The sequence below is a fragment of the Strigops habroptila genome, chromosome 15 (assembly GCF_004027225.2).
Source record: "Strigops habroptila isolate Jane chromosome 15, bStrHab1.2.pri, whole genome shotgun sequence".
NCBI classification, from domain to species: domain Eukaryota; kingdom Metazoa; phylum Chordata; class Aves; order Psittaciformes; family Psittacidae; genus Strigops; species Strigops habroptila.
In genome coordinates, this window is record NC_044291.2 from 10,516,004 (window position 1) to 10,534,082 (window position 18,079).

At 57.4% G+C, this 18,079-nt stretch overlaps 3 protein-coding genes across 3 annotated transcripts; all 3 read right to left on the minus strand.

Annotated features, from left to right (window-relative positions):
• Positions 1-163: 163 nt before the first annotated feature.
• Positions 164-3,549, minus strand: HDHD3 (haloacid dehalogenase like hydrolase domain containing 3). Its single transcript, XM_030507042.1, has 5 exons — positions 3,492-3,549; positions 2,726-2,813; positions 1,956-2,042; positions 1,650-1,779; positions 164-1,568 (listed from the first exon to the last, which is right to left on the minus strand). The coding sequence occupies exon 5, from the start codon at positions 1,032-1,034 to the stop codon at positions 303-305; it is 732 nt and encodes a 243-aa protein (XP_030362902.1). The 5' UTR covers positions 1,035-1,568; positions 1,650-1,779; positions 1,956-2,042; positions 2,726-2,813; positions 3,492-3,549; the 3' UTR covers positions 164-302.
• On the minus strand, positions 165-9,763 carry ALAD (aminolevulinate dehydratase). Its single transcript, XM_030507041.1, has 12 exons — positions 9,635-9,763; positions 6,575-6,722; positions 6,351-6,401; positions 5,534-5,630; positions 5,016-5,151; positions 4,467-4,550; positions 4,142-4,230; positions 3,492-3,547; positions 2,726-2,813; positions 1,956-2,042; positions 1,650-1,779; positions 165-1,568 (listed from the first exon to the last, which is right to left on the minus strand). The coding sequence occupies exons 2-12, from the start codon at positions 6,685-6,687 to the stop codon at positions 1,489-1,491; spliced, it is 1,011 nt and encodes a 336-aa protein (XP_030362901.1). The 5' UTR covers positions 6,688-6,722; positions 9,635-9,763; the 3' UTR covers positions 165-1,488.
• Positions 9,764-11,117: 1,354 nt separating this feature from the next.
• On the minus strand, positions 11,118-17,703 carry POLE3 (DNA polymerase epsilon 3, accessory subunit). Its single transcript, XM_030507187.1, has 4 exons — positions 17,470-17,703; positions 16,574-16,659; positions 13,304-13,422; positions 11,118-12,847 (listed from the first exon to the last, which is right to left on the minus strand). Exons 1-4 carry the CDS (start codon positions 17,533-17,535, stop codon positions 12,687-12,689), a joined length of 432 nt encoding a protein of 143 aa, XP_030363047.1. The 5' UTR covers positions 17,536-17,703; the 3' UTR covers positions 11,118-12,686.
• Positions 17,704-18,079: the final 376 nt, after the last annotated feature.

The following is an 18,079-nucleotide window of genomic DNA, read 5'->3' on the forward strand; positions in this document are numbered from 1 at the left end:
GGTGGCTGTGAAGGGATAAACCTCAACGCCTGCCTCCATCCCTCCCACCAGAAGGAGCCTGTGGAACACAGCTTGACCCAGGGCCCCAGCTTTCTTAGGGACAGACACCACCGCTCACCTCACCCGGTGTTTGAGAGCTGTGAAAGTAGCAGCAGCAGCAATGCTGAGTGTCAGGTACACTTTATTGCAGGACCCCCCGCTCCAGCTCCACAGGCAGCACTGCTCCCTGCCTTTGGAAGAACTTGTTTCTTTTCCCTGCCCAACCAGCAGCAAGAAATCCCACGCTGGGACCGATTCATGGCTCAGCAGTGCTGGTCCTCCCCTTTCTCAATAAGAGCCAGGAGGTGGCTGAGCGTGGGCAGGATGTGCTCGGGGGGCACCTCCGGCTCCTCTCCCTGCCCCGCAGCCCGGAGCAGGAAGCTGTGCATACCCACGGCCCGCGCTGCCCTGTAATCGCGGCTGTAGTCATCCCCGACGTGAGCTGCCTGCTGCGGCAGGACCCCGCCGAGGCGCAGCGCTTGCTCGAAGATCCTCCCGTCCGGCTTGGCGCAGCCCGCGGCCTCGGAGGTGAGGACGAAGTCGAAGTGGTGCCGCAGGTTGCACTGGCAGAGGATGTTTTCCAGCCGGTTGTCGAAGTTGGACACGACTCCCATGCGGAAGCCGCGCCGGCAGCACTGGCTCAGGGTCTCGCTGGCGCCCGGCAGCGCCTCCCAGTTGTGGGCGCTGCAGTAGTCGTCGTAGAGCTTTTCTGCCATCACCATTAGGACGCTCTCCTCCTGCACGCCCGAGAGCCTGAAGGTCTGTTTGACAACATCGACCCACCACTGCCGGGAGCTGAGCCCCCGGCCCTGCCCGTAGTTGGGGAAGCGCCGGCGCTGGGCTCCATACGCCTCCCGGAACGAGCGGCTGAGCGCCTCCGGCTGCACCCGGACTCCGTGAGCCCGGGCCTCGGCCGCGTAGCTGTGCCCTACGGGCTGCCGCAGCCGCAGCAGCGTGTCCTTCACATCCCACGTCAGCAAGCGGAGCCTCAGCATGGCCTCAGCGAAGCCCGGCGCTGCGGGACGCCCGGGGCAACGGGGAGGGCAGAGCCGGGGGCGCTGCGGGCTCACGCCGGTCACTATCGGAGCGGTGCGGGCCCCGGCCCCTGGCCCACATCACATCCGCGGGTGCCCGCGTCCCTCGGGGGGGCTCAGGGTCACTCTGACGCGGACACGGCCGGGGGCGGCCCCGCTCGCAGTCCCGAGGTGCAAACCCTCCCAGACCGGGCGGCTGAACCTCACAGCGGGGGTGCCTCGGCGGGGCGCGGGGGGCACCGCGGGGCTGTACCGGGGCTGGCTGGGGGGGTGCGGGCGAGCAGGGGAGGAGCGGGGCGGCCGCGGGGGCTCCACAGCCCCTGGGCCAGGCGCGATCGGGGCCCAGGGGCGGCCCTGTCCCGCACCCACCTTTGCCGCGGAACCGCCTCCGCCCGCCCCGGAAGCTCCGCCCGGCTCAGGCCCGCCCCGCCGCCGCCTCCTCCCGCAGCCACCGCAGCAGCTGCGGCGTGAAGTAGGTGATGATGGCGTCGGCCCCTGCGGAGAGAGCGGACGGGTGGAGTGGCCCCGCGGCGGCAGCGGGCCGGGGCCGGGGCAGGCCCGGGGGGTCCGCCTTACCTGCGCGCCTGAACGCTGTGACCGCCTCCCTGACTGCGGCCTCCAGGGTGAAGGCGCCGGCCTGGGCGCCGTGCCACAGCATGGCGAACTCCCCCGAGACGTGGTACACGGCCAGCGGGTGCGTGGGGTGCTGCGGGGAGCGGCGGGGTCAGCCCCCGTGTCTGCTGTGCCCCTTCCGCAGCACCCACACCAACGTGAGACCACAGTGACAGCCCCCCCAAGGCTGGGGTGTTACAACCTTCCCTCCCCATCACACACCTCCCCTGGGGACACCCAGCACCCTCCCTGACTGCAGAAGGAGCTTACTCGAGCCTTAACGTCCCTCACAAGGTCCAGGTAGGGCATCCCCGGCTTCACCATCAGCATGTCGGCTCCCTCACGCACGTCCCGGTCCTGCGAGGGGAACACACAACCCCAGCAGCTCGGGGTGCAGGAACATTCTCCAGCAAGTCCGTGGGTTTCCCCACGAGTTGTGTTCTGGGGGGTGCTTTTCCCAGGAGCAGTCCCAGGGGGGTCTGGTGAGCACCCGATGGCCACAGGAGCCCACAGACGGGCTGTGATGGGGGAGGCAAAGCTCCTCCCACAAGACACACGGTGCTGGGGGAGCCAGTGGCTGCGTTCCCTATTCCCATCTCTGGCAGTGTTCAAGGCCAGGTTGGACACAGGGGCTTGGAGCAACCTGCTCTAGTGGAAGGTGTCCCTGCCCGTGGCAGGGGTTGGAACTGGAGGAGCTTCAAGGTCCCTTCCAACCCAAACCAGGCTGGGAGTCGGTGACCTGACAGGGTACAGGATCACCCAGGGTACAGGATCACCAGCTCCGCAGCTCCCAGCACACAGTCCTCAGGCCCCCACTGGGCACCAGCTCCGGCAGGCTGATGTGCCTCATGTTTCTCTTGTTTGTTGAGGGGGAAGACCTTTGGCCATCTTGCTGCCTCCTACTCCCCTTTGACTCCAACAGCCCTGACCTTGCTCTCCCCAAACCCTGCTGCACTGCTGGGTGGGAAGACTTGTCTCCCAGGCACCACGTGAGGGTTCTCCAGTCCCCACAGGCACAGAGCCATGACCCCCTCACTCACCACAGCGCGCATGGCCAGGCCCCTGGCACCCGGGGGCAGCTGGTAGCATCTCCTGTCTCCGAAGGCAGGTTTGGATAGAGCAGCATCCCTGGTGACAGGCAAGGCAGGGGCAGGGGATGAGCACCAGCACCGCTCCCCGTGCCTCTCACCTCATACAGGTTCAGAAACATGAGCACAGACCAGGACAAGCACCTGAGGGGGATTCTCCTGACCCACCTCAGCCCCCCAGGATCACTCTGGGAGGTCCAACAGGCCCAGGCTGAGCCGTGCTTCAACACACACTGCTCTCCCCATGCCCAGGGTATGGGGTAAAATCATGTCAGACACTGTCCTTTTGCTCTTTTCCAACGCAGGTTCCTCAGGGATGTCCCGTCAGGGTCAGACCATTCTTGGGACAAGGTTTAATAGCTGATTGAGCTGAGCTTGTCCCTGAAGCCACCCTTTGGGGCAACACCAGCTCCTGCAACTCCCCTCCTCATTGCTTCTGGCAGCTGCAGGTAGGTCCCTCCCTGACTGCCTTGGAAGAACAGAGGAATAGGATGGTCTCTGTTCCACGCCCTGATCTTCCCACCAGCCTGCCTCTCCTGGGCAAGGTACATTTATCTCCCTTTTGCCTTGGAAAGCAGGAGGAGGGCGCTCCAAAGCGACCAGCATGGTCCAAGCTGTGCCCCAGGCTGTGGCCCCTTCCCTAATAACTGCCTGGGAGTGCAGCTCCTGGCCAGCCTGGCACTGGCTGGGAATGCTCCTGGCTGACGGACAGACCCACCTGAAGGGACCGTAGAAGCACGAAGCAAACTTGGCGCTGTAGCTCATCACTGAGACCTGTAGAAGAGAGCGGAGCTGTGAGGGCCAGGAGGTGGGTGCTGCATCCCTGGCAGCAGGGCAGAAGTGATTCCCTCCCATGGCTGTTCTATACTCTGCCCCGCATCCCCCTTTCCCTGCCACAGCCCTGGCACCTCGCTGTCCCCAAGTCCAGCCAAGTACATTCCCTTCCTGTGCACACCAGGATAGGCAAATGCCTGCGGCACATGGAATCCCAGCCTGGTTTGTGTTGGAAGGGACCTTAAAGGTCCTCCAGTTCCAACCCCTGCCACGGGCAGGGACACCTTCCACTAGAGCAGGTTGCTCCAAGCCCCTGTGTCCAACCTGGCCTTGAACACTGCCAGGGATGGGGCAGCCACAGCTTCTCTGGGCACCCTGTGCCAGCGCCTCAGCACCCTCACAGGGAAGAGCTTCTGCCTAAGAGCTCATCTCAATCTCCCCTCTGGCAGGTTAAAGCCATTCCCCTTGGCCTGCCCCTACACCCTGGGCAAGCAAAGGGGTTTGCTTCCCCCACTGCTCTCCCAGGTCCTGTGGTGGCACAGGCTCCTCATGGATGTCACTCCTGGCTCTGGCACATGCAGATCCTGAGCTCACCTTGTTGCCCAGGTCATTGGAGATCAGCGCTGCCTTCATGGCCGCAACACGCCCGTCCATCATATCTGAGGGGGCGACGATGTGGCAGCCTGCAGGGAAACAACAGAGACACCGAGGAGTGCCTCAGGCTTTGACTCTGCTGCAGGAGGAGGAAGAGACCCCATGGCCAAAGGGACCCCAAGTGCTTGCAGCTCAGAGGGCAGTGAGAGCCTCCCCCAGCTCACAGCAAAACCCTCCCAGTTGGATCCAGGCCCCGTTTGCCTTTTGGGCTGCTGAAAGCAAGAGAGGACAAAGCTGAGAGGCTCCTGCTGCTGGGGACTCTCACCTGCTTTGGCATAGGCCAGTGCCACTTGTGCCAGGCGCTGGCAGCTCAGCTCATTCTGGATGGTGCCGTCCTCACGCAGGATGCCTGCGAGACAAACCCGGGTTACGCAGGGGCTGGAGGGGCCCTGCCTCCATCTCTAGATGGCTCTGGGGACAAGGTATGAGGATACTCAGAGCAACAGCGGGGAATGTGTTAAGGGAGGTGGATAAGGACTGGGAGACCAATGATGCAGCCTTCTAGGCACTGGACACGACACGTGGGTGCTCCAAGGAAGGGAAGACAAGGATGTGGGACACAGATGGGTGCTCAGACAGGCTCAGAGGCCAGATGGGTGCCTCAACCACCCGTGCCTCCCACCCTGCTGCCAAAACCCAGGAGAGGTCTCCCAGGCTCAGCTGCACCAGTACTGGGGAGCTAAGTCTTGGTGTAGGGGCTGGTCAGACCCCACCAGCACATGGAGCTCCCCAGCAGAAAATTACACCCCCCTGGAGATTCCCAGTGCCAGGAAAATGCCTGAGGAGCAGCGCAGGACCCAGGCTGTGCGCTCACCGCAGTGCCCATGGGAGGTGTAAGGGCACAAGCAGACATCGCAGGCAATCAGCAGCTCTGGGAAGGTAGAGCGGATCTTCTTGATCGCCTGGATGGCGGGAGTGTCCTCTGCATCAGCAGCAGAGCCCTTCTCATCCTGTGAGGAGAGACATGCCTCAGCACAGCCCAGGGCTTCCCACCCGCTCCTCCACGGCAGAGGCTCTGCCCAGGGATCCTTTTCTGAACCAAGAGACCCTGTCACACAGGGCGGTGTGAGCACCAGCCATGGAAAGGATGATGGAGTTGGGCCTCTGAGCACTACCCTCAGGTAGCGAGCGCAGGTCTCAGGGCCACCTGCAGGAGCTTTTTGTGTGTCATTACAGTTCTCTCATTCCCAACCCCGTCCTGCTCTGCTGAGTGAGGTGCAAGCATGCCCAGAGACCTTGAACTGCTCCTGTTTGGTAAGTAGAACCCCTCTGGCCCCATACTGTTCCCCCACACCCCTGTGGCTACCCCCTGCCACCACCACACACACTGACCTTGTGGACCTTGCTGGGCACCCCGAAGATGAGCACACACTTCAGACCGTCCTCAATGAGGGGACGCAGCATCCCCTCCAGCTTGTTGACTCCGTACCTGAGAAGAGCAAAGGGAAGGGGCTGCCGGGCACCCGCTCCATGGGGTGAGCTCGTCTGTGGCTTGGGTGCTGGTCTGGGAGCAACCCAGCATCCACAAGCATCCACACCAAGCAGCACCTGGAGTTACAGGGGACAAGTTGCCTGAACATTGTGAGAACAATCCAGGACCTTATCTGGGGCTACAGGAATGTTATCTACCCGACATGGACACTCTCTGCTCTGAAAGACCAAGCATGCCCTGTCCTTGGATCCCTTATCGTGGTGTCCCTGTGGCAGATCCAGCCCACCTCCCCATAGGAACACATCCTGGGGCCTCTCTGACCACAACCCTGCTGATGCTGATGAAGACAGGAGCTGCCAGTCCAGCAGGATCTCATGCAGGACCGAAGCCCATGTCCTTGCACAGGTTTTCCAGCTGCTGCTGAAAACCCCATTTCCAATTTCCCTGTGTGCTGAGCCCACACACAAGGTTTGAGTGCCTGGTGAGAGCCTGGCGCTATCCCTGCCAGTACTGGTACTTTCCCCACATTCCCAGTATGATTCCCTCCACTTCCATAATGCATGAATGCTCCCACCCTGCCTGATGTTGGGGGATCCCCAAGGCAGGGACCACAGAGGGTTGGAAGCATCGCCCCTGGCTCATGCTCATCTCAGGCCATACATCAGCCCTGCTTGATGGCAGTGACCATCATGCAGCTCAGTGGGGCTGCACTCTTACCTTGCTTGTCCAGGGAGGCTGGGGATCGGCTCCACTGCATCAGGGCTGTCCCTGCGGGAGGTGGATGGGACAGAGACGTGAGGACTCGGTGTGAGGACTTGGCCACCATCCCAGACTCGTGCACTCCATGGGGAATCTGAACCTATCTAAGAGCTCAGGGACCACCTAAGCCAGTCACCCTGAGCTTGGTCCATCGCTAACCCAGAGAGCCAGGGCTCACTCACGTGACAAAAATGGGGTAGATGAGGTTGGAGGCATCGAAGGTGGTTGTCGTACACTGCCAGGAGCGCAGCACAGGGTGGAAGTAGCTGCTGTGGAGAAGGGAGTCCGCCTGCATCGTGGGCCTGCGCTAGGAGGCTGTGGGAGGAGACTCTGAAACACCAGAAGAAACCAGCAGGCTGGTGAGTGGTGGTGTCCTGCTGAGCTGCTGCTGTCGGTGCATGTGAGGGGGCTGACATCCAGGCAGCCACAGCAGGACCATCCCTGTCCATTGCAGGGCACACATGGACAGCACAGGCTACAGCCCAGCCAGCTCCATCCCAGCCCTGCTGGTGGGTGCTGCAGGACCCCCAGCAGCAGTCACATAAACAGGGACGGTGCTGACTCCTCCCCACAAAACCTCCCAATTCTGTGTATGAAACCACCAGTTCACAGCCACCAGCATCCGCCCCCAGCAGAACCACCCTCACCCTCCTCAGGCTTCCTCTGGTTTAGCACAGCTATAAGCAGCTTTCTGTCAGTGAGATAGTCTTTGCTGAATTCATTTCACTTTGCTTAATGCTGTATAACTGCGATACAGATTTGCATACAGCGTAGTAAAAAGCTGCTCTGTGTATCACAATGTATTTATGGCTGCCGTGTAAAGGTGTAGTTAAGAAGAGTACAGGCACTGGATGGGAGAGCTGCATGGGATCATCCTGAACACTCCAAGGCTTTAAACCCCACAGCCACACAGCTCCAGCGGCCACTTGCTGCTGGGTGAGGAAAGCCAGGGAGTTGGGCAAAACTGATTCCAGAGGTTGCAAAGAAGAATTACTCAATGTACAGAAATGAAGTGGTAGCTATGTTAATGCTGGAACTTTTCCTGTAGCAATGTTTTCTTTTGTAATAGACCTAGTAACACTTCTGTGATTAGACCACTAAGATCTAAGTTCCCCCTAAAGCTGAATTCTCACCAACATGTGGTGGATGAGAACGCGATGGAAGGGGCGTTTGGCTGCAGCACAGCATAGAGCAGCTGTTTCAGCCCTGGGAACCCCAACCTGGACAACAGCCTGTTTGTACAAGCAGCTTCAAGGACTTGTGCTGGCTGCTCTCACAGGGCTGCATCCCACAGGCGCCTGCGCAGGGTGTCCCAGGAGACAAGAGCCAAGTCCCTGCTGGAGACCAGATTGTTTTGAGAGCTGGAGACTTCTGAAGGAGCAAGCAGATTCCTCTCCTAGCGCCCCATCGCAGGGCCGGGCTTCCCTGGGAGACAGGAGCTGGCTGGGAGCAGCCCTGGGGTCCCCAGTCCCATTCCAGGAGGGATTCCTCAGGCAATAAACCTCACGGACCCGCTGCCTGCACCCAGGGAACAGACACAGCTCACAGCATTGCAGGATACAACCCAGGGAGAATGTTTTACACTGGCACCCACGGCACCAGATGGCACCGGGGCTGTGCAGGAGATGACTCTGTTCTGCTGGAAAACCTTTAATCTGAGGCGTTCAGACACTCAAGATATTGTCATGCTGAGCCAGGTTCTCAGTCTGTACCAGGGCACCTGAGTGCAGAGGGCACTTGTAATATGGGGCATCGTGTCAAGTCCAGGGCCTGACCAGTCTTGCTTCTGCTTGGGGATGGGGAAAAGGCACCTCTCAGTTGCCTACAGGCTCACACCTACAAAAGCGCTGTACAGAGAAGCTGGATGGTGCTCATGGGGGTTGCAGACCAGCTGGCAGAGTGACAGCATTGCTTGGCAAGTCATTTTTAGCCCTTGGAAAGCTGCTGCTCTGTCCTTACTCACAGGGAAGGGGCCAGCCCTGGGCTGAACTGGAGTTGGCAGCTCCAGTGCAGCGGCCAGGCTCCAGGCTGGGATCCAGGCTGGGACCAGTCGAGAACAAAGGACTCAGTGAACAAAACCCACCTCGAGAATCCAAAAAATGCTTTTAACAGTTAATCCCACAAGAGGAAGGGGAGAGGGTGGAACCAGAGGCACCTGACTCTGTACAGCACAGATAGAGGCCCCAGCTCAGAGTCTGCCCTCGCCGGGCAAGATGGGTCAGGGACAGGGCTGAATTGCAGAGCAGAGATAACAGCCGGGGTGGATGAGCCCAGCACAGCCCCGTCTGCTGTGAGGCCGGGGGCACCGGAGCCTCCTCACCAGCCCCATGTGCAGCAGAAGCTGCTGCGAGCTGCAGAGTCCCTCTGCCCAGCCACAGCACCCACATGGATGAGGGCACCGGGGTCTTACAGCCTCTGTGTGCTCCATGCAGAAGGATAGTGGAGATGCAGAGAGGCTGCAAGAGTGCTGCGATAAGGGGACACTGCACCATAGAATCCCAGCCTGGTTTGTGTTGGAATGGACCTTAAAGCTCCTCCAGTTCCAACCCCCTGCCACGGGCAGGGACACCTTCCACTAGAGCAGGTTGCTCCAAGCCCCTGTGTCCAACCTGGCCTTGAACACTGCCAGGGATGGGGCAGCCACAGCTTCTCTGGGCACCCTGTGCCAGCACCTCAGCACCCTCACAGGGAAGAGCTTCTGCCTCAGAGCTCATCTCAATCTCCCCTCTGGCAGGTTAAAGCCATTCCCGTTGTCCTGTCCCTACAGGCCCTTGTCCAAAGCCCCTCTCCAGGTTCCCTGGAGCCCGTTTAGGCACTGGAGCTGCTCTAAGGTCTCCCCTTCAGGAGCCTTCTCTTCTCCAGGCTGCCCCAGCCCAGCTCTCTCAGCCTGGCTCCAGAGCAGAGCTGCTCCAGCCCTCATCCTTCCCCGCACAACCATTTACCTTCAGCCCTGCAGATACGCAATGCCTAGGGGGCCTGCAATTACATCGCAGCATCACACGCTGCTCGGTGCTTTACCGAGCCAAACCCGAGCTGCCCTTATTGCGCTACCGAGAGCTGCCCTTGCTGTCTGCACCCAAGCGGTGTCTCCTTGCTCGGCCGGACCCTATCCCTCGAGCTATCCCGATCTCCGGCCTCAAGGCAGCCCTATAAGAGGACGGGGTCGGGGACCGGGGGCCGGAGCCGGGGCGAATGCCCCGGCTCCAGTCCCCCCGGTCCCCGACCCCGTCCCCAACACTCACCGGCCGCCGCGTCCTGCTCTGTCCGTATGGGTCTCCTCGCGCCCTCTCTCGATTTGCATAGTCCCGCCCCCTTATTAGCATAGATACGCCCACATGAGCGGGGTGGTGGCGGGAAGTCTCGCGCGAAATAGCGCGGGAAAGGGCTTGGAGGCGGGGTGGTGAAGGACGGTGGGTGTAGGGGCGATATGAGGTGCTCGAGCAGGACTTTGGGGTCCCGTAGGGGCCGGGAAGTAGAGTTTGGCTATTACAGGAGAATCTGGAGTGAGGTTTTGGGATGCTGGAGGGGGCTGGAGCAGGGCTGGGAGTGCTATGGTGGCATGGAGCAGGGTTTTGGGGTGCTGGAGGAGCCTGGAGCAGAGCTCTGGGGGGCTGCAAAGGGCTGGAGCAGCACTTTGGGCTGCTGGGGGAGGTAAGGAGACAGGTTTTGGGGTGCTGTAGGGAAACCTGGAGCCAGGGTTTTGGGAGGGGGGCTGGAGTAGGACTTTGGAGTTCTGGGCAGCCAGGAGGTAGGTTTTAGGTTGCTGTGAAGAACCTTGAGTGAAGTTTTGGGGTGTTGGGGGGGAGCTGGAGCACAGCTGGAGGTGCTGGGGGGGGTAAGGAGGCAAATAGTGGGGTGCTGTGGTAGGATCTGGAGCCAGGTTTTGGGGTATTGAGGGGGTTTGAGCAGGGCTTTGTGGTGCTGGGGGGGTGATCAGGAGGCAGGTTTTGGGGTGCTGCAGTGGAACCTGGCTCCAGGTTTTGGGATTCTGGCGGGGCTGGAGCAGAGCTTTGGTGTAAGGAGCATGGCTGCGGGTGCTATGGTAGCATGGAGCAGGGTTTTGCAGCTCCATGGAGCTGCAGGAGCCTGGAGCAGAGCTCTAGGGTGCTGCAAAGGGCTGGAGCAGGGCTTTGGGGTGCTGGGGCGGGGGGTAAGGAAGCAGGTTTTGTGGTGCTGGGGAGAAAGGAGGCAGGGTTTGGGGTGCTGCAGGGGGATCTGGAGCCAGATTTGGGGGTTTGAGAGGGCTGCAGCAGGGTTTTGGGGTGCTGCTGGCATAAGGCAGCAGGGTTTAGGATGCTGTGGGGTGATCTGGAGCCAGGTTTTGGGGGTTTGAGGAGGCTGGAGCAGGGTTTTGGAGTTTGGGAGAAGGGCCTTGTGGTGCTGAGGGCGTCAGGAGGCAGGGTTTGGGGTGCTGTTGGGCAATCTGGAGCTAGGTTTCAGGATGCTGCTAGGGCTGGAGAAGGGCTTCAGGGTGCTGGGGCATAAGGAGCCAGGTTTTGGTGTGATGCAGGGGGACTTGGAGCCAGATTTTAGGTGCCTTTTTGGGTTATCCTTCGCTGACTGGAAGGCTCCCGGTTTTCCAAGCCTCTGCGCTCCCCTCACTCCTGTCACTCCAAGGCTGGGCTGCAGCAGCCTCCAGCCTCCCTTCACTCTCAGACATATCAATAGTTTGCTTCTGCCCTCTCCACAACTTCATTTTATTACTGACAGGAACAAGAGACTCCATTTGTGTAAAAAACTGGCTTTTATTTGGATATTGTTCCCTTCCAGAATATGCCACCGAGTGTGAAAGGAGAGGAAAAAAGAGGACAAAGAGCGAGCAGAAAGGCCTTTTTGTTATGGGGGATCTTGAGAAGACGCCGTCAGCTCCATCTGTTCATCTGACTGTGCATCACGAGGAACCAGGCAGCACAAAACCTTTGTTGGTTCAGTTCTCTTCAGGAGCTGGGCTCTGCGTGTGCCAGGAAGGCACAAAGGTGAGAAGCTCTTGTGGGTGGTTCTGCGTCCATTTTGTGGTGAAAGGGACATTCTGTTCCTCACAAGTGCTGTTTTAAAACTGCAGATGAGCGAAACTCGGGGGTTTCATTTAAGCATACCTAAAACTTCCCTCAGGTTTCCCTTGTTAAGTTCAAATAGTAGGTTTATTAGTCTTCAAAAAGCTCAACTAATAAAGCACTTTTCCCAAAAGGGCCCTTATTCTAATGGATGCTTTCTCAGAGAGAGAAAGGCATCAAAACTAACAAGAAGTATAAAAGCACAAACCTACATGAGTACAAGGAACACAAACAGCTTGTTTCAGTCCGTCTGTCATGAACGAGCTTTGGAAAGCCCCGGGCCTGAGGCTGCAGCCCCAGAGCCCAGCCGGAGGCAAGGCTGTGCCTCTGGGATGGCTGTTGAAGGCTATGGAAGGACCTTTGAGCTAATTAGTCTGTTCCAATCAGGTGCAGAAAACAAACGTACTCAAGCCAACGAGATCCACCAGTTTTCTATCCCATTTAAACCCGCTGCAGCTCTGCAGGGGAGGGAGGTGAGACAGTGAGCTCCACTGTACACCCCAATACACAGCTCTGCTGTTCATTTTGCTTCAGATCCTAAACAAAATTCCTCCGGGTCTCCCAGGGCTTTAAAGACACAAAGCAGCACTTTCAGTATTCAGTTTACATCATAAAGTGCTGTGAAGTTTGTTCATTTGGGTGAGCAAGGTGAATGGGCCACTGGCCCTTGTGCAGTCGAGCCTCATTGCTGCACATGACTGATGTGGTTGAAAGACACAGTAGCTCTGCCAGAGTCACAGCAGGAGGAGAAGGCACAGCCAGAATGCAAGAAAATGAAGGAAAATAAAGCAAGTCACGGGGATAAAAGCTTCAGTGTTCAGCTTCCAAGCCCCCTGACATCATCAGGGAGATTCTAAACCCCAAAGGGTTAATGACCTATTTGCTTCAGTGCCTGACATGCTTTAATGAGCTTATTCAGGTCTCTCAAGTTCTTGCTCCAGATATTTCTTCTGTCCTCTTATTTCAGAGCCAAGCCAGTGTGAAAAGCTCAGTTCTGTCACTGTTCAGACCCCGAGCACAGGGAGGAGGGGTCCTTCCACCAGAAAACCTTTAGCAGGAGTCCTTCACATCTGAGCAAAGCTTTAGCCAAAGTCCTTTATGTACAAGTTAAAGCCAAAAGAGAGAGGCTGCAGAAGAGCAGAGCAAAGCTCTACTGGAAGCAAGAGGGGACACAGCAGAGCTGATTTACAGCATTTAGAGCCCTCTGACCAAAACCCAGCCCCTGCACACATCAGTGAGCTCAGTTGTCCACCTCTTCCTCATCATTCTGCTCTTCTTCATCCATCCTTTCGTCATCATCATCATTCTCTTCCTCTCGGCTCTTATCCTGCTCCTCTGAGTCTGCCTTCTTGTCTTTGTCTTTCCTTGCTTCTTTCTTTCCTTTCTGCTCACGCCTGTAAACTAACAAAGAGAAAGAGAACACTGAAAGATGACACGTTGGTGTCCCCACGGCACGAACCACACAGCAGCTGGAGTCCCACGGCCACTTCAGGGGAGCAGTGACCCCACAGCAGCCACTCACCCTATGGTCTGAGCTGACCAGGAAATCAGGTTAAGTTTCAGCAGAAACCTGCTGAAAAGGATGCAGGAGCTCACATTTACAGGCAGCACCTAAGACTTCCCTTAGATAAACATAATAGGGGGGTGGCAGCAGATGAGACTTTCTCAATCCTCATCAGTTGTGACATACAATGTTATCCCAGTCCTGTTAGGGCGCACATTAGTTATCCCCAGGCAGTGTAGGATGCTGGGCAAAGAGAAGAGAAACAAGACAGGCAAGTAAGTGTTGCTTGTCCAGTGCTCGAGGAAAACAGGGCTTGATGCTATAGAGTCCCTCCATGTGAATGAGGCCTGTACCTTCCAGTGATTCCTTCAGAGGGGTTACAAATCGCTGGAACTCCATCTCCTCCATGGCAGAGAGAACATCACCAGCATTCAGGGTTTTCCTCTTCCCCTTCATGGCAAAGTTATTTGCACTAGTCAAAAACAAGAAGTAAACAAGAGGGAATTGGTAACTGGCATCAGTTTAGTCTTGTTTATTAAAGTTACAAGCAACTTAAGAAAAAAACTCCATCTCTCAAACACGTGGGGTTTTGAATCTCCTACTGGCAGTTGAAGGCACCTCCTTGTCTACACTGGCTGTTTGTTGGCTGGACCTTTTCCGCAACCAGGGGGAAGGAGCAAGTCAGAACACTGGCTGCAGGGTGACAATTCCACAAAGCCATTCCATACCCGACACCAGGGCAGCAGCTGCCTGCACAGCATCTTCTGAGCTGCTCCAGGAGCGTTGCTGTGTGCTCTGGGCTGATAAGGTTGGCTCCCACTTGCCCTAAGCCTGCTGTGTAGGTAGCAGCCTGGAGAGGGAACCAAACGCTCCTCCCTTTCCTGGGAAAGGCCACGCAGCTGAGTTCTAAGGGAATGGCAGTCTGGGACCCCTTGTGTCCCTGGCAGGATGGGGTCTCCATGTCCAGAGCCCAAAACTGCCTTCCCTGGGGTAAGTGAAGAGCAGCCTGAACCCCACTGCTGTGATCTGGTAAACTGGGCAGCACTAAAGATTGTTTGGCTGATTGTCCTGGGTTCAGCTATAGCAGTCATTTTTCTCCTGCTTAGTAGCTGGTGCAGTGCTGTGTTTTTTAACTTTCAGCCTGGGAACAACGCTGATAACACCGATGTTTTTAGTTGTTGCTAAGTAATGTTTATTCCAACCAAGGACTTTCTCAGTCTCATGCTTTGCCAGGGAGGAGGGGAAGCCGGGAGGAAGCAGAGACAGGACACCTGACCCAAACTAGCCAAAGGGGTATTCCATACCACAGCACGTCATGCCCAGTATATAAACCGGGGGGAGTTACCCGGAAGGCCCAGATCACTGCTCGGGTCGGGCTGGGTATCGGTCGGCGGGTGGTGAGCAATTGTATCCTCTCCCCTTGTTATTTCACTAATCATTATTATCACTGGTGGTAGCAGTAGTGGTTTTGTGTTATACCTTAGTTGCGGGACTGCTCTTATCTCAACCCATGGGAGTTACATTCTTCCCATTCTCCTCCCCATCCCTCCGGGAGCGGGGGGAGGAAGGGGGGTGGGGGGGGAGTGAGCGAGCGGCTGTGTGGTTCTGAGTTACCGGCTGGGCTCAAACCACGACAGCTGGGTATTTCTACTCCTGTATCAAAAACTGCTGATATTTGCTGTAGGTAAGGAAATGGTTCAGCATTACAGGCCATCTTTCAGAATGTTGTCATATAATGCATCTCAGGAGCACCGGGTTCTCTCTAACTCTCCCGATACCACCACTATCAATACTGATTTAGCCTTCTCACTCTTTTAAGTACAACAACCCCATAAAGCATTCAGCCCTAAGAAGGCAGCTGGCTCCTACCCCTTTTCAAACCCACGCCATCGAAATGACTGGAGCTTGCCCCTGTTCCAGTGCAGTCTGGATCAATCCATGGCAGATGGTAGGGCTGTGTTTCCACCCCTGGGGCAGTTGGTTCCAAGTGTACTGGACGCCCCTCCAAGTGAAAGCAAACTGTGGCCTGCATTCTGCTGCCAAAGGGATTGAGAAAAATGCATTGGCAATGTCAATTGTGGCATACCACTTGGCTGCCTTTGACTCCAGTTCATACTGAAGTTCTAACATGTCCGGTACGGCAGCACTCAATGGTGGTGTGACTTCGTTCAGGCCACGATAGTCTACTGTTAATCTCCACTCTCCATTAGACTTTTGCACTGGAACAGGGGCAAGCTCCAGTCATTTCGATGGCGTGGGTTTGAAAAGGGGTAGGAGCCAGCTGCCTTCTTAGGGCTGAATGCTTTATGGGGTTGTTGTACTTAAAAGAGTGAGAAGGCTGAATCAGTATTGATAGTGGTGGTATCGGGAGAGTTAGAGAGAACCCGGTGCTCCTGAGATGCATTATATGACAACATTCTGAAAGATGGCCTGTAATGCTGAACCATTTCCTTACCTACAGCAAATATCAGCAGTTTTTGATACAGGAGTAGAAATACCCAGCTGTCGTGGTTTGAGCCCAGCCGGTAACTCAGAACCACACAGCCGCTCGCTCACTCCCCCCCCCCCCCCCTTCCTCCCCCTGCTCCCGGAGGGATGGGGAGGAGAATGGGAAGAATGTAACTCCCACGGGTTGAGATAAGAGCAGTCCCGCAACTAAGGTATAACACAAAACCACTACTGCTACCACCAGTGATAATAATGATTAGTGAAATAACAAGGGGAGAGGATACAATTGCTCACCACCCGCCGACCGATACCCAGCCCGACCCGAGCAGTGATCTGGGCCTTCCGGGTAACTCCCCCCGGTTTATATACTGGGCATGACGTGCTGTGGTATGGAATACCCCTTTGGCTAGTTTGGGTCAGGTGTCCTGTCTCTGCTTCCTCCCGGCTTCCCCTCCTCCCTGGCAAAGCATGAGACTGAGAAAGTCCTTGGTTGGAATAAACATTACTTAGCAACAACTAAAAACATCGGTGTTATCAGCGTTGTTCCCAGGCTGAAAGTTAAAAAACACAGCACTGCACCAGCTACTAAGAAGGAGAAAAATGACTGCTATAGCTGAACCCAGGACACTGATACAGACAATCCCAGCCTGGTTTGGGCTGGAAGGGACCTTAAGGCTCCTCCAGTTCCAACCCCCTGCCACAGACAGGGACACCTTCCACTAGAGCAGGTTGCTCCAAGCCCCTGTGTCCAACCTGGCCTTGAACACTGCCAGAGATGGGGCAGCCACAGCTTCTCTGGGCACCCTGTGCCAGCGCCTCAGCACCCTCACAGGGAAGAGCTTCTGCCTAAGAGCTCATCTCAATCTCCCCTCTGGCAGGTTAAAGCCATTCCCCTTGTCCTGTCCCTACAGGCCCTTGTCCAAAGCCCCTCTCCAGGTTTCCTGGAGCCCCTTTAGGCACTGGAGCTACTCTAAGGTCTCCTCTTCAGGAGCCTTCTCTTCTCCAGGCTGACCCAGCCCAGCTCTCTCAGCCTGGCTCCAGAGCAGAGCTGCTCCAGCCCTCAGAGAATCAATCTGTTAACAGACACTGGGAATAAAACCAACTCTCCAGGACAGCCAGCACTGAGGTGAATTACAAATCAAGAGCACTGGTTATGTGGTGCAACAAATTCTTACCATGATGTTGCATAAAGCACAAACACACTCGCTGCTCGCGATATCGCGCTCCGAGCTTCTTTAGAGATGTTCACTCCATCAGGAAGCTGAAAAACAAATTAAACTTTTATCATCAGCTGCTAGAAATGACTTAAACATTCATAATTCACGTGTCAGCCCCATTAAGGCATTCAAGGGGCTCAGCCTAACTGGAGGTGAAGCAGTGATCTCTGTCATTTTCACAACAACTTTGATGCCAGCTGGAAGCCAACCTCTGACCACATTGTCCTAAATGCAATGAGCTACACGGGAGTGAAAAAACGTCTGGATCAGGGGTGGGTTTGAGCACCATCTCCAGGGCAATTTGTCTGATGACTCCCAAGTTCCCGATACTGGCTGATCCCTGAACACATCTGAATCCATCTGGCCACAGCTCAATGCGTAGGACCAAACACACCACCAGTGACTGGGGATTAGAACCACATACTGGATTGTGTTGGAAGGGACCTTAAAGCTTACCCAGTTCCAATCCCCTGCCACGGGCAGGGACACCTTCCACTAGAGCAGGTTGCTCCAAGCCCCTGTGTCCAACCTGGCCTTGAACACTGCCAGGGATGGGGCAGCCACAGCTTCTCTGGGCACCCTGTGCCAGCGCCCCAGCACCCTCCACGGGGAATTACCCCACATTCCCACCAGGACCCGGTTCCCTTCGCTGCCCGGACACAGCCACAGTGCCCCGGGGCTGCGCTGCCGCCGCCGAGCGGGACCGGGGGGTCGGGGCCGTCCCTCCCGCACCCCCCCCGGGACCTGGGCTCGTTCTGAGCAGCCAAACAGCAGCTCAGCGGAGCCCCTGCAGGGGCTGCCCGCGGAGAACTCGCTCCCCTCCACCCTGGTGCCCCCCCGGGCCCGGCACCCACCGCCTCCTTGATGATGCGGGTGATGACGGCGTTGGGCAGGTTCAGGTCCTCCGGTCTCTCCGCCATCCTGGGCCCTATGCAGGCGAAACAGGGGTCCCGGAGCCGGGGGGGTCACGGCGTGTCCGGGCCCTGCCCGCCCGCACCAAAGCCCGCGCTCAGCCGCTGCCCTCTGACCCTTCCCGGCGTTCCCGGCCCTTCCCGGCGTGCAGCGCGGCGGCGGGGCCGGGCCCCGGCGGTTCCCGGGGAAAGGGGCGGGATGTGCCCGGATCGGCCGGTTTCGTGTTAGGGAGAAGCTCTTCTCTGTGAGGGTGCTGAGGCGCTGGCACAGGGTGCCCAGAGAAGCTGTCGCTGCCCCCCCGCTCCCTGGCAATGGCTGGGCCCTTTTTAGCAAGTCGTGTGTCCAGGGGGCTTTCTTCTTCCTTGGATGCTTTTGCCACTGCTATGTGATTGAGACCTCATCTCAGTCTCCCCTCTTGCAGGTTAAAGCCATTCCCCTTGGCCTGTCCCTCCAGGCCCTTGTCCAAAGCCCCTCTCCAGGTTTCCTGTAGCCCCTTTAGGCACTGGAGCTGCTCTAAGGTCTCCCCTTCAGGAGCCTTCTCTTCTCCAGGCT

What these genes read in the sequence shown, in the direction of transcription:
- HDHD3 (XM_030507042.1), bottom strand. Translation starts at nt 1,034, where the DNA reads ATGCTGAGGCTCCGCTTGCTGACGTGGGATGTGAAGGACACGCTGCTG.
- ALAD (XM_030507041.1), bottom strand. Translation starts at nt 6,687, where the DNA reads ATGCAGGCGGACTCCCTTCTCCACAGCAGCTACTTCCACCCTGTGCTG. An exon ending in TGCTTCTACGGTCCCTTCAG is followed by an intron (nt 2,814 to 3,491) that starts GTGGGTCTGTCC and finishes GCCTGTCACCAG; the next exon opens with GGATGCTGCTCTATCCAAAC. An exon ending in CACAGCGTTCAGGCGCGCAG is followed by an intron (nt 1,569 to 1,649) that starts GTAAGGCGGACC and finishes CTCTCTCCGCAG; the next exon opens with GGGCCGACGCCATCATCACC.
- POLE3 (XM_030507187.1), bottom strand. Translation starts at nt 17,535, where the DNA reads ATGGCGGAGAGACCGGAGGACCTGAACCTGCCCAACGCCGTCATCACC. An exon ending in GTGCTTTATGCAACATCATG is followed by an intron (nt 13,423 to 16,573) that starts GTAAGAATTTGT and finishes GTTTTTGACTAG; the next exon opens with TGCAAATAACTTTGCCATGA. An exon ending in TCTGAAGGAATCACTGGAAG is followed by an intron (nt 12,848 to 13,303) that starts GTACAGGCCTCA and finishes TCTCTTTGTTAG; the next exon opens with TTTACAGGCGTGAGCAGAAA.